The sequence below is a fragment of the Euprymna scolopes genome, chromosome 24 (assembly GCF_053919585.1).
Source record: "Euprymna scolopes isolate OS-2025 chromosome 24, ASM5391958v1, whole genome shotgun sequence".
In the NCBI taxonomy this organism is placed as follows: domain Eukaryota; kingdom Metazoa; phylum Mollusca; class Cephalopoda; order Sepiida; family Sepiolidae; genus Euprymna; species Euprymna scolopes.
The window spans coordinates 76,718,217-76,733,600 of NC_136505.1; the positions used below are offsets into that span (position 1 = coordinate 76,718,217).

At 30.3% G+C, this 15,384-nt stretch overlaps 2 protein-coding genes across 8 annotated transcripts in view; one reads left to right on the plus strand and one right to left on the minus strand.

Annotated features, from left to right (window-relative positions):
- The window catches only part of LOC145246778 (uncharacterized), a 252,694-nt gene extending 250,344 nt beyond the window's left edge, over nucleotides 1-2,350 (plus strand). For all 6 annotated transcript variants that reach the window (XM_080108566.1, XM_080108568.1, XM_080108564.1 and 3 more), the window contains one exon: nucleotides 1,264-2,350. In XM_080108566.1, the coding sequence (XP_079964692.1) occupies nucleotides 1,264-2,034 (771 nt within the window). In that variant the 3' untranslated portion in view covers nucleotides 2,035-2,350. The remainder of the gene's footprint in view (nucleotides 1-1,263) is intronic.
- Nucleotides 2,351-12,699: 10,349 nt separating this feature from the next.
- Nucleotides 12,700-15,384, minus strand: part of LOC145246776 (CDK5 regulatory subunit-associated protein 3-like) — a 107,893-nt gene continuing 105,208 nt past the window's right edge. For both annotated transcript variants that reach the window (XM_080108562.1, XM_080108563.1), the window contains exon 15: nucleotides 12,700-13,553. In XM_080108562.1, the coding sequence (XP_079964688.1) occupies nucleotides 13,482-13,553 (72 nt within the window). In that variant the 3' untranslated portion in view covers nucleotides 12,700-13,481. The remainder of the gene's footprint in view (nucleotides 13,554-15,384) is intronic.

Sequence of the window (15,384 nt, forward strand, 5' to 3'; positions counted from 1 at the left end):
CTTTTTGTTTTAATGTTTTTATTTCAGATTACTTCAAGTTCGATTACTATTTATATTGTCATGCTATTTCAACAATGTACACTATATTGCATGTCTAATATTGCACACATATATCTAGATAGATATAGTCTCATCTAAAAGAAAAAAGGTCACTTATCAATATGTTGGACTTAATATAGGCTTTTAAGTGCATTTTTACACACACACAAGTTAAAAACTTTAATAAATCAAATTTTTCCTTATTAAATCAGTTATGTCTATTTTTACATGGTCCGAATCTGAAGTTTTATTTTTATTGATTTACTGTTAAAAGAAAAATTTAACTTGATCTCTAATAAACCATCAATCATACTCCGGAGATTAAATGTGTTAGCTGTTGATATGGATTTTATATGAACAGTGTAATTTTTTTTTTTTTTTTTTTTTTTTTTTTAGACGCAATGAGATTTTACCTAATGTTTAGCTGTTTTTATTCCATTTTTTTCATCACGAATTTTATTCGTCAAAAGATTGTCATTATTTGAAGCATTTTTACTCATACACCTGTAAAAAATTCACATCTCGACAAATAGTAAATTTTCTAATTTCGAACAAACTTTGAATAATCATAATTCCATGTCTAATTTATGCTGCCAAAATACATTTAAAGTTTTGCAACAATTTGTGTGTATATGTCAAAAGTTTTAGATATAATGAAAATAAAATTTGTCATTTAGGCTACTAACTCTAGTGACAAGAAAATTTTTTTTGTTTTTAAGATGTCCGTTCTCATCTTAGGTGAGAACGGACATCTTAAAATGCAGAGTAATTTTCATGGAATAAAAAAGGATTCTTGTAATTTGTATTTGAAGAAGGTCAGAGAGTATAAAAACCAATTATGAACGAACGAATGCCAATAATTTAAAACTTTATGTAAATGTATTTTGTTTTTGTTACAATGTTTTGGTGGAGGTATGAATTCTCTGAGTGATTTCTAGCTTTAAATGTGCACTAAAAAATAAACATTTTTTTTTTTTTTTTCAGTGTCATTATTGATTTTAAGCTTTTTTTAAAAGTGAGAAATCCCTAAAATTTAACCGCAGCTTGAAAAAACCTAATCCTCTCACCCAAACCAAAAACCTGTCAAACTGTTCTTGACCGCTATGTCAAATTTTCGTCCAGATAAGACTGATTACCATACCCTGTGCGATGCCAGCAGTCGGGGTAATGACCAAGTTTCAAAATTGCTTATTAACAAAAAACCCTTTTGACACCTCTTTTCAGATGCATGTTCATATCAAACCAGTTTCCCCCAATGTGGACTCTTTGGACGATACTCCAGGCAAGTCCCATAAACATAAGAACAAACTGCCTATTGGCATATACAGCCCACCAACTATGGTACCTATACACCGTATGTCGAGCAATGAGGAACGTAAGGTGATGCAGAAAGACGAAACTGAATGTGGTAAAAACCTTGACAAGCTGTTGAGAAAAACCAAAGATGATGGATGCCAACCGATTGTTATAGATTTGGAGACCAGCGGCGGTAGTTCTGGTCATTCGCCTTATCGAAGTTCTTCGTATCGCTACACATCAAATAAGGATCTGCCTCACCTTAACACTAGCAACAATCCGGCCGTGACCCTGGCTGACAGCCATATATCTTCATCGGCTCCATCTCGTCAGGAGCAGGATGAGCACACCCAGTCAAATATTGCCCATCACCCTCCATCTTATACAGATGTCCACGAACAATTGAGGACTTTTCCTCAAGTTCTTGGACTGGCTCCCCAGGGTGTCAGTTTTATCAGCTCCCCTAATGCTCATCATCATCCCATAACAGAAGCCCTTACAAATGCTCAGTCTGAAAACTACAAGCTGTATTATTCACAAGATCATAATCGCATGAGTTCCTCCTCCCCACTGCCCCCTGTTGGGACGATCACGTCTACTTCTATACAAGCAACACGGCCACCACGGCTCAATATCCCAACAAATAGTGTTAATGAAAACATGTCACAAGCATTAAGTTTCACGCCATTAAGACCTTAACCTTTATCTTTTTGCTGTTTCTTTCTTCTTTTAAATTCCAGCCGGGGAAGGAGGGAGGGTTTAAAAAGTTGGAATGAAAATAAAAAAAAGTTGGATTATTGAAAGTGGAATGAAAAAGACAAATTATGAATGAAAAATTGTGAATGAAAATAAAATGAATGTTAAAAAAAAGATGAAAATTTTCAGAAGAAATTTTTAAGGAGAAATGATTTCAAATGAAAAACGAGATGAATGAAATCAAACAATTTGAATTAATACAGAGTGAAAAATGTAAATAAAGTTTGTTAGCTGATTAAGAATTGCCTCAAAAAAGAAAGATGAAAGTTTTTTCAGAAGACATCATCGATATAATGTTGCTGTCATGGAAAAAGTCAGAAAAATGAAAAGAAAGAAGGTTTTAAAAAATATGAACACATTAGCTTGTAGCCATCATCTATATATATATATATATATATATATACACACACACACACACACTTAAAAGTACATTTAGATATGTATGAATATGTATTCTGAACCTTTTGCAGCAACCACGTTATAAAATTGTCGTTGCTGCTTGTTCTCATGCTCACTTTTGCGTGATCTTCCATAGGGATTGTTTGCCGTCCTGTTATCAAACCTCTTATTCATACTTTCAAAAGGATTAACTTCAATCAAAACTAATGGAAGACAGAAGACATTTAAGAGTGTGTGTGTGTGATGAAGGGAAAGGGACAGAGATCGATAAACATATCGTTTAGTCATACAATTCCATTATTCCTATACACACGCTACACTTCCTGAACCTTGTTTGTATCACCCTCTCTCTTAGAACCATGTTATGTCCAATAGATAATATATTCTTACAGCCTAGTTAACTCCATTTCAGGTCAGCGAATCAGCCTCTGCGTTCTCTTGTCTGTCCCACTTCCTGTTATTCTTGAATTGGAAGCGAGTGACAACTGGAATATTTAGAAATGTCCAACACGATGATGATTGAAGATTGAGAAATTTATCTCCTAACACAGTGGAAAATTGAACGCTTGATACGTGAAATGTTTCTGGTCTCCAAGTTAAGAGGAGATGGGAAATGGTTGTAATGAATAAAACAGGAGAAAATGCTGAATGAGCGAAAATGATTTGTTAAATTTGTGTATAGCATTGTTACGCTGAACACGATCAAGAAATAGTCAGGATAGAATGAAAGCACTAGGAAAACAAATCTTAAAGTTAACTTAACCATATCCGTGGACTGAAGAGGTTTACAATTAAAAAAAATTTGTGTAACTAATAGATAATGTGTCTATTATCTATTAGGTACACAAATATATATTTTTATTACCTTGTCTGTCTGAGGAACGGTCTCTATCAAACTCCTCTGGCAATTTTTGGTCTATCGTCTTAGAACTGATACAAAGACCTGTGGGACAATTTCGATTTGGTTTTTAGCTGGTAAAAATAGTTGCTAAGCAGTCAAAATTGAAAAAAACTGAGAACTTGGCAGGTATAAGTTTACTTAAAGTACTCTTTCATGCAGGAGCAAATATACATTTATACTTTTACAACATGTTTTGATTCTAGTTGATGGCACCCTATTTTAAAAAAAAATCACTTCAATAAAATAAATAGAGAATTGGATATGTAAAAATAAATACAAAATCTGCATGTCATATCATATTTAAGAGTATTTTAAGATGTAGCAATGTACGGTTATATATATATATATAGAGAGAGAGAGAGAGGCTTCCTTCAGTCTTGACAGACTATTGATACTCACCGTAAGGGTGTCTGCGTGTGAAATTTTTGTGGCAAGAGTTGCACAATCTTCAACCACACCTCTCCTGAGTCGAAATTGTTGAATACCAGTGACAAGTGGAGGTACAGGATGACTGGAAACAATGGCAAGATGAGCGGAGAGCACATACAGTGCCTAGAATTCCCAAATGGTCACCCATTTGTTACTAACCAGGCTCAATGTTGCTTAACTTCGGTGATCTGAGGAGAACCGGTGTTTCAACGCGATTATGCCATGTATATACAGGGTGTCCACAAAGTCTGTAGTAGCCAGATTTTGTGGAAGCATCCTCTAGATTATGTAGCCAGACTTTGTGGGCACCCTGTGTGTGTGTGTGTATATATATATATATATATATATACATACATACATGTGTGTGTGTGTATACAGGGTGCCCACAAAGTCTGGCTACATAATGTAGCCAGACTTTGTGGACACCCTGTATGTATGTGTATATATATATATATATATATATATATACACACACTTTTTGTCTTGACATAAACATTTAGGTATCACTACAAAATTATGAGTATTTTTTAGTCAACTAGTTATAGATAATTAGAGACTCAGGTGATGTTTCTTTTCCAAAAGTTGGTCCTTAATGAATTTTAATGTGTTCATTAGATCTTTTGATCATTCTTTTAATTTACCTTAAATTGTCTTCTGGTTATTAGAATTTTTGAGAAAAAGAAAAATATGATAAAAATTTTCAAATGTCAAAACATTGCGACTGAAAAGGGAGTTAACTCTTTAGAATTTTGGGTATGTTTGAGAGGAAATGTAAGAAAGAAAAGTAAAAGGTGGAGGTGGGACTTGGGATGGTTAAAAATAGATGAGAAGTTTTTGTTAACATGTAGAAAATACTGGAAGAAAAGGAGAAAGGAAAAGTAATGGAGAAAGAAAAGGTAAATACAATTGAAATGAATGGGATGAGAAAGAAAAATTATGAAAAAGGTAAAGAAGGAAATCTGATACTTTTGGAAAAAAAAATGGGAAAAAGATAAAAACATACAAACAAAAAGATAAAAACATACAAACAAAAACTGAACAGAAAAATATTTTGAAAAAAAAAGTTTTTAATAAAAAAAAACAGACAAAAGGAAATGTTGGCTGTTTCTTAACATGACAAACCTGAATAACTAAGTATGGTTCTAATTTTAGGTTATGAAAATTTGTTAGGTGTAAAAATAATATTTCAAGTTTTAATGAAAATAAACAAGTAGTTTTTATGATTTTCAAATGTTTTAACACTCAAAGCAAAAATATTTTTTTATAAAATTTCATCTATCTTGTCATTAAACAAGACGAGATTGCTCATAGATTTTTATGATTATTTTGGAATTCTTTTGACGATAAGAAAAAAAAAAAAATCATTTATTAACCTTAACACTAGCCATAACTCCAGAATGATGGCTGATGCACAAAATTCAGCCTGGTCTATTTTGCATACGTATCCATTTTCCCTTGCTCAGGGGGTCTGCCATTTTCTGGCAGTCAAAGCTTGAGAATTGATTTTTTCAAATTCTATTCTTGAAAATCTTTGATAGTTTGCACCTGATTTTTCTTGAATCGTACAACTTTTCTCTGATTTTCTACCACTGAATAAATAAATAAAAAGAATCTAAGAATTGCTCCTTTCAACGTGGCCAAACCAATTTAGTCAACTGAACTAATAAAACTTTGGTATATTCAACCTTGCCAATGGATCATAATAGTAGCCATTTCTTTCAAAAAAATGAAAAATAATTGAAAATCTTATCTTAAATAAAGAAAAAACAAACTACTTGTTTTCACTAAAATATGAACTATTACTTTTCAATAGCAAGTTTGCATAACGAAATTAGAATCATATTTCCATTACTTGGTGAAGATTGCAAAGGACCAAATTTTTTTGAGGGGAAAAATGTGGAAAAGAAATTTAAAAAAAAAAAAAAAAAAAAGATATAATAACCAACATTATGAAATAACTGCAAATACTTTTAAACATTATATGAAACTTAGTCATAAAATCTTTTAATATATTTCTTAGTTCATGTTTAGAATAATTTGGAGAAAAAAAAAAAAATTGCAAACAATAAAATGACACCAAAGACATTTTATCTTTTTCATTTTGTGACTGGTATATTACTATACCTTGATGAAATCTACCAGAATTAATTCAAAGATTTTTTTAATTATTTTTCTGAATTTAAAAAAATTTTTTTTTTTTTTTTTTTTTTTTGAAAGTGGGCTTATCTGATAACATGCTTTTTTATTTTTTTTTTTTTTTTCAAACGCTGTAAAGACTTGATTTTATAAGCAAAAGAAGAGAAAGAAAATATCTTTACAGATAACCATTTCAAATTTTGTCTCTGAAATGTGTATGTATGTATATATATACATATATATATGACTTTGCTGCCCCTAATCCCTTGATTTATATTTGCATTTAAAACAAAACATAATAATGTCATATTCATCAAAATTTATAAAATTTCATTTGTAATTCAAATCATTTTCCAGGAAGAATAGAAAAAAACTAATTGAAAATCTCAAACTCATATTCAAAGACTTTTTTTTTTTTTTTTTTTTTTTACACCTTTTAGTGAAATCAAGAAATAAAAAAAGAAAAAAAAATTAAATGTTTTTTTTTTTAATTTTTTTTTTTGTCTTTTTTATAAAAAAAGAAAAATATATAAAACATTTGTTTTTAAGCTGTATCCAATTTTCATATTTAGCAATGAAATTATTTCACATGTGAGCAGGACAGATGGACAAACTGACACATACGTCAAAAAATTCTACTTCAGACTTAAGGTTGACAAGACAGACAGCCTCTAACAAAGATACATATCTAAAAAGATTTTGTTTTTCTAATATAATAAAACTAAAGATGATGTCCAACTTTTAGTTGGTTTAGAGTCATGTTGAAATGCTTTTCATGTGTTACATTTTTGTGCTTTCTTTTTTTATCTTTTTGCTCTTCCCCGTAAAAAAAAAAAAAATCAGTAAAAAAATAAAACAGTAAAATTCCCTTTTTTGCACCTTATGAAAATAAAATTAAAATATGCTAATTAAACTTTATGTCTAGAATCCTTATTCAAATTTTAGACATTTTCTAGAATCAAATTAAGAGAACCTTAAACAGAAATTGAGCAAATTGTGTAATTTTTGTCTAGTGCCTATAGATTAAATCCAATGCAAAAATAAAATATTTTAATTGTGCGTACATTATATTCACTAAAACAACTTCAAAATATTCCAAAGAAATTGAAATTTGATGAATATTTATCAATTTTTTAAATATTTTTTTTGCTAAAATTTCACAAAAAGTTTCCACCTTTTCTTTACCCTCGTTTTTGTATAAAATTAAACTAAATATAGCCCACATTTTAACATGATGCCTTAAAACTGTTTTTTTGTTTGTTTGTTTGTTTTCTTTTCAAAATTACGATCATCCAGCTTTGAAAAAGATGCTCTGAGTGTCCCTGAGTGGGCAATCCTCTACAAAGACAAATGAATGTAATTTTATGTAGCAATATTCTTAAGATGTGTCCATTCAATCATGTTTAGCAACAAAAATGCTTTTCCAAGCATGACTCACAAATGGAGTAGCAAAGCCTAAAGATGGTTGGATGCCTTTTCAATCCTCTTTCTTTATAAGTATGTTTCTTTCCAAATGATAAAAGCCATTGAAAACATTTACAATTCCACTCAGAACAGATCATCATATTTAATCATATCTTGTGATTTACAGACAATACATTATTTGAAAACCATGTACAGTCGAGACTCATTGAATGTAAATGTATCATTCAACAGAACAATGGATTGTGTTTCCATTTGACTGAACTTGAATCAGTCTAACTCAAATTTTACGCACTTATTTAAAACTATTGTTCAAATCAACATACTAATTTTCATAAAGCTTTACTGGCTAGTTGTTAAACTATTTAACTTTATATCTTATCAGATTTTCAAAGTCAGACTCCAGTAGTACTTAAACTGACAAATCAGTTTTTATTTGTTATCGTTGTACCATGTTGTTGGCAATGTAACATAATTAGTTTCAATTTATCTTAAAAATTACTTAGTCTGGCCAGGACAATTACTACTATGAAACTTTTTTTTAATAATCACCTAAAAATAAAAATCAGTAAGGGGATAACTCATTTTGGATCAATTAAGTTTCAAGGATCCAGAAAATAAGCAAAATGAAAGGAACAAGTTTGATTTTCTGTGCTATGTACAGTTTAAGCATTCTAAAATGTCTTTTTCCAAATATTTCATTTTCTGTGATTATTTAAATTATAATTTTAATAATAGAAACTTTTTCTTTTAAAAGAAAAATAATTATTTTACATTTTTATATTTTCTTTTTGTGTAGCATCTGGAATTCATTTTTGGCTATTCAGTTTGTAATTAAAAACAAAAAAAAAACAAAAAAAACACACCTTGTGTCTAACTGCCCAAGTGTGAAAACCAAAAGTTTTACATCTAAATTTTAAGGTTGATTTTTAATTGAGGGGAAGAATTTTCCCCTCCCTCTACTCTGGATTTGAACAAAAATTGTCTCCATGTAGAAGGATTTCTCCTTAACCGATTGAGGAAAGATATTCACAAAATGATGCAAAATAGTTTTAATTAAAAAGTAAGTCAACTTTTATTTCGTTTGTTTACTTTTTTCTTACAGAAAAAGTTTGTAAGCTTATTTTTTGTCCAATTCTGCACTCATAGTTAGGCAAATTTGAACATTTGGCAAGTTAAAATTTCTTCCACTGATGTCTTTGCCGAAGCAATTCCATGAAATGCTCAGCAGATGGGAAATTCTGTTTGATTTTTGGCTCACGGAAGAAAGTTGTGGTAGATCATATTGTGAATGGCTTACACGGAGGAACCACGGATTGAAGTTCAGTCAAGCATCTTTCATAAAAAGTACAGAACACTCGCGACTTATTTTAAAACTACAAATCGCAAAAAGTGAATTTGAGACACTAAAAGTTAAATATAAATCAAATTGTAATTTGAAAACGAGAATTTAGAATGCTTAATAAAGCTTACACAACCTAAAAAATAGGATAATTATTTAAGAAGTTAAAAAAAAAAAAAAAAAAAAGACCCCCTATCCCCCTTATTTTCTTAAAATGAATCCTTTTCTATATTAAAAAAATTAACCTTGCGATAAAAATCGCTCAGGTTTATAATCCATTTGTTTTCAGTGTACACAGATCGACTGGAAAAATTGGTGTAAACCTAAAGTTGTCTCTTTCATTTAGCTTATGTTCTGGGAACTTAAAACCTAATTGATCCTTCATTTTAAATTGACAAATTATAAGTTTTAAAATGTGCAAATAAAAAAAAAAAATAAATGACTTCACTCCATCCTGGGAAACACTGAAACGAACAGCTTGTTGAAAATAAATTCAAGTGTGACAAAAAACATATTGAAGCCTACTTGCTGGTGAGAGTGTAGTAAAATACAATCTCCAGAAATAGCATCGACACAAACTGTTATTGCCAAAGAAGTTATGGAGTATGTCCTGGAAAGACTATTCTACCAAACTTAGGATTCTCCAGAAATCCAATATCTCCAACATTGAAGCTATCATCATTAAGAACCAGCTCAGATAGAGCAACTACTTCATCAGTATGCCAGACTTGACTGCCGAAGACAGTCTTCTATAGTTACCTTCAAAAAAGATGAAAGTGTAATAAGGCTATGTTTAAGAAATGTCGAATTATGATAAACATGTGGCAGATGCAAGATGAATTGATGCCATGGCTTGTATTGAGATTGGAAATCTATTGAATTCAAACTACATCAGGTACATCCCATGGAAATGTGTTTTGCAGATGGGAAATTCTGTTTGATGTTAGGCTTACAGAGAAAATATCAAACTAATCTATCTCTGGCCAGGGATTTATCCCTTTTTGAAAGTTTGACTGTCATTCTCAAAGGTAATGATGATGATGATGATGATGATTGCTACACTAATCTTATAAGAGATCCATGGATAAAAATTTGAGCAGCTCCAATGAAACAGGCAAGAAAGACTTGGTTTATTCACATTGAAAAAATGAGTTGTTGTGTCAGTAAATGCAGAACAGTTGAGGTATTTTATTATTTTTTCTATAAAAGTTGGCCGACTGAGCTTTAATCTGTGGTTCCTCCTTGTAAGCCATTCACAGTATGAACTCATTTACCTATTAGAGCTGCATTTTCCCTTGTGGAAATGCAAACAGAATTTCCCCATCTGTGGAACATGTTAGAACACGATTGCTTCCCTGCAGGCTACAACTTCAAATCCAATGCAATAACCCATAAAGCATCTGCACTAGTAATCAATTTTTGGTAAAAATTGTGCTTATTTTCAGATATCAAAAACATTTTTTTTTAACTTAATTTAATATTGCTGATAAAATGATAAATATTTGTTGATTAAAATCAATAAATCCCCACAACACACACAAATGTTTTTACATTTGCAAGAATATATACACATATTACATGGAGTTTTTATGATAATCCAAAATTTACAAACCCTATAACTAAATATTTGAAGATTTAAAAAGAATCAAAATCAAGAATTTAGAACAAAATTAGTAATGGTAGCGGAATTGGCACATTACTAGTCTCTATAGCCCCTATATTCACGGATATTATCGAGTGTTCTGTACTTTTTATGAAAGATGCTTGACTGAACTTCAATCCGTGGTTCCTCCGTGTAAGCCATTCACAATATGATCTACCACAACTTTCTTCCGTGAGCCAAAAATCAAACAGAATTTCCCATCTGCTGAGCATTTCATGGAATTGCTTCGGCAAAGACATCAGTGGAAGAAATTTTAACTTGCCAAATGTTCAAATTGTTTTTAAAACTTGATCTTGTGATGAAAAACATTCCATTTGTTTGCAGAAAAAATTGTTGTAAACTTAAAGTTGTCTCTTTCATTTTGCAATATTCAAATTATTTTTTCCGAACATTTTTGAGGCGAAATGATACAATGGATGTGTAATGTGAGTCTTAAAAACATGCTTTGATCTGATGACTTTGAAAAAAAAAAAAAAAAAGGGAGATCTGTGCAAAACAGGAGACTTTGCTAGTTTGGTCACATTGAAAGAATGAGTTTTTGTGTCGGTAAATATAGAATAGTGGAGGTAGGAATGCCAACTGGCAAAGGGAATACCAAGAAAATTATGGGAAGAAGTTATGATGATGGGCTTGAGAGAAAAGAGGATAAAGACCTGACCAGAGATAGATTCTGCACGCCTGTGGAATTGTCTTCCATTTTCCTGCTTTCCAGCTGTCTATAATATGGTGTCTTCAAGTCCAACGTGAACAAGTTTCTGATGAGCCGTTCCACTTAAGTTAACAAATTTACCAAACTTCCATTACTATTGATTACTATATTGTCCTTTTGACTACTCTACACTCTTTAACCCTTATCCTTGAGTGGCCGATCGGCCTTGATAAGTGGTGACGCCTATGTAAAAAAATAAATAAATAAATAGAAGTCTATTTCTGAAGTCATCTAACACATGCCAGCATATAAAATGGATGTTATTCACTGTTTTCTTAGTCAAAGAAATTGACTTGAGTTATAAATTTTTTTTTTTTTTTTAATTTTGTAAACGTAAATTTTCTCAGATTAATCTGCAAGAAAAAGAAATCTTTTCAACAATAGTTTGTCATATTCACTTTTGGTTTTCAGTTTTTTATTTCAAGAAAAGGTAAAAAAAGTATTTAAAAAAAAAACAACAATCATTTAATTTTATTCGATAATGGGCCGGGAGATTGATGTTCAATCTATGGTAAAATTCATACCAAAAAAAAATTAAGTGAGGTTAGGGTTTATCAGAGCTAAGTGGAATAATCAAGGGAAAAGAGTTTTCTCGTCCTCATTTCTGTTCAGTAACTTATGAAAACGTAGCCTTTGGGTTGTCCTTGACTATAGTCGATTTATTTAATTATATAATAATCATATAACAACGAGGAGGATCTCCATTATTTCTGTCAAATTTGAAAATATTTTCAAATTTTCATTGTTATGGAACCACATCTCCTTCACTAGTGTCTATGTTGAATCACTAAAAACTAAAAACGAAAACAAAATATTTTCAAAACTGATTAAAGGAACGCATTGATTTTTCAGTTGGAAAAGTTAAATTCTTGTAAGACGTTTAAAATTTTTTCAAAATGCTGCGGATAACTAGACAAAACAAAAAAAGAAATATTACATTTTCAAAACGAATCAATTAGAGGAATGCACCATTTTTCTCTTTTTCAGTTGAAAAATTGAAGAGCTAGAAAATTATGAGTATGTAAGGGAAAAGAATGGAGAAAATGTGATCGGTCATTTTAAATTATTAAGGAAAGTGGATCTTGGATTTACTTTCAGCAGCCGCATCACTTATTTTGTTTTTTAGTTCTCACATTCCATAAGCAATATTTCTGACAAAGAGGGAAGAATTGCTGTTTTCTTGGTCGGAATCTATTCCATCTAACACTTATTGTTGGCAAGTTTTTGACCTTGAAGGACTATTTTTTTTTAGCTCCTTACATCAAGTGGCTTCATGCCTTGTCTGGAGCGATTTGCATAAAAAAAGAAATCATATTTGAAAAAAAAAATCTTTGCATTTGCTAACAAATGCAAAAAAATCATTCAAAAGTTGTTCTGATTCGGAATTATTTTTTTGCGTTGAGTTTTTAATTATGTAGGAAAAATTCATCTCCTTCACAAAGGGGCACTAGATTGGAAGGAAAAAATAACCTCAGTCTAGAAATATTTCTACTTCATTGACCAAGTAAAGAAAAGGTTTTCATATCATGTTTTGCAGTTAAAATTAATCATAATTCATTGTTCATGATTGATCACATCTTACAACAATAGAAAAAAAACAAACAATATTTTTGATTTTTAAGTTTATTTCTTTTTTTTTTCTTTTTAAAGCTTTCATTGTTTGTAAGAACCATTATTATTCAAAGTTTTTTTACTTCATTAAATAAACTCCCTACAATATTTCAACTAATCACTTGTATAAAGGTAAAAGTCTAATACCTAATCTTCCCAAATATTTAAAAAAAAAAATTTTTTAAATATGAAACTTAATTTGATTTCAGTTTGTCCACTTTACTGGTTGCTGATATTTTTTCGATGTTATGTATAACATCGAAAACATATCTATTACAAATGAAGAAGAACTATGTATGAATAAAAGAAATGTTTTCTAAATATGTTTAGTGCATTAATCAAACAAGATTGGAATTGCACAATTAATATTGATATTGTATGTAAATTTCTGGTTTGATATGTAGCAACAGTAAGACTACTGTCGAAGAGAGAGAGGTCATTTCCATGAAGACCACTATGAGAAGGATACTCTGGAGTAAAACTTGCAATTTAATTTGCAGCCAATGACCATTTTCTTATTTTAGGGAGAAATGTTTTTGTTGTTAATTACATAAAGTTTGTAAGCACAAAAACTGCTTCTTAATCTAAAATATTTGCCAAAATGGTAATACTCAAGAGTTGCAACCAACAATAATAAAAATACTTTTTCTTATATAAACATTTATAATATATATAATAATATAAACTTTGAAGAAAGCTATCGAGTGAAGCAGCCAAAATATTGTAGGAATAAGCAACAAAAGAGTTGTGTTGTCAGCAACAAAAGTTTAACCTAGAATTAAATTGTGTTGATTTCACCCATGATGTTCACAAGTCGATTGTTGTATTTTTTGGAGATTTCGCTTTCAACCTAAAAAAGTATAAAACAAAAATCAAATTAAAGATATTTGTTTGGATCAAATTAATTTAAGACAACGAATAGAATGAGCAAAAAAACATTTTGCCGTAACACCAATTTTTAATTATTTTTGCGGTTTGAATTATGAACAGAACAATATCCGTAATTTGTTAAATTCGCAATTTTGTTAAAAAATAATTTTATTTTCAGTAGTAACTAAAAAACAGTTTTATTTACATAACTTAAAAGCAAAAAATACTAATGAAACAAATATAAAGAAAATTATTGGATTTGTCACTATAAAAACTTGAAATTTATCTTGCAGTTAAAATTAATCAAAACAAAATAAAAACAGCTATGGCAAAATGTATGCTTTCGGTTGTTTTATTCAGGGCTGCATTTGTTTTACATATTAATAGATTTACATGTTTCATTAAACATGTAAATTTATTTGCCGTCAGTTTTTACTGCAGTTATGCAGAGGAAAAAACAATATTACCAGCATATATGCACTAGAGATTTGAAACAGCTGATAATAATAATTATCAGTTTAATCACAAACAAAAATTAATCAAAGAAGTTTAACAGCTACTTTATACACTATGATATGGGAAGATAACTCTCCTGAGCAAGGGAAATAACTCGTATTATTTTATTGATGCTTGGTGATCGTTTAAATCAACACATTTCACATGAAAATTACGTGCCATGTCGAAATTAATATAAATTACAAAAAATTAATCTAGTAGATGATGTGCTAGAAATATTTTAAATAAAAAAAAATCAGCCACAATTATGGTACAATATTTTTGTTTAAAAATGTCAGTATATATCTATTTAGTCAAAATTATTGCATGTATGATGACTCAGTTCCATATGTGAATATATTCAAGAATGATGATGAATCACAAAACGTAGCAATGTATGGAAGTAGTACATCAAAGTGGCAATTTGATTTTGTCGAAAGATTTCTGACAAAGCAGAATTTTGTCTTTTGACAAAAGTTTGTGGAGCGTTGATTTGAGACAAAACTTTTGTAATAACTCACCAATGCAATAACTAATGTCTAACGAGTGACATGTATAGCTGCTACATTAGATAATTTTCAATAAGTTTATGCAAGGTAAATGAAAATGCAGTTAGAACTGGAATGCAAAATCTTGTTGATTTATTTTACCAACTCCTGATTGGATTGCCTGACAATAACGTCATCTAAGTATGCAACGGCACCTTCCATGCCATGTCCATGGTTAGTTGGAATCTTGCGAAGTTGGTTCTTACCCCAAAATGGAAACTAGTGAATAGGAATAATCCACAATGTGTATTCATGGTTACCTTGAAGTTATTGCAACCTTCACTTGTAGATAGGTCTCTGTGAGATCTAATTTTTGAAAAACAGGTGCTACCATTAAATATTAGAATTGGCATGAAGTATTGGTGATCCTCTATTCTTGTGCCGAGACCGGTTGAAAAATCAACATAAACCAAATTCAACTATCGGCTTTCTTTACCAGTACAATGGGTGAATATGTTATGGGTGTGATGATCACAAGTCATTTTAGTTTCTAATCCACAAGTGGAAATGCAGCATAAATGTAGAAAATGGTTTAAGTGATAATTGTCCCTAATTATTCGTGAAAAATCAAAGAAAATTATCTTAAGGTCTTTGATGTGGTGGTCAATAATGTTGCTTTTAGGTGACGGACTGGTATTACATGTTTGATTGAATGTAATGTTGAGAATACCCAGTGACTAGATAAAATCAAGTCCCAATAAATTATGGCCCGAGTTTGCTATGTATATGATACCTGACACAGTTTTTCTTTTATTTTTATGTCAGTTG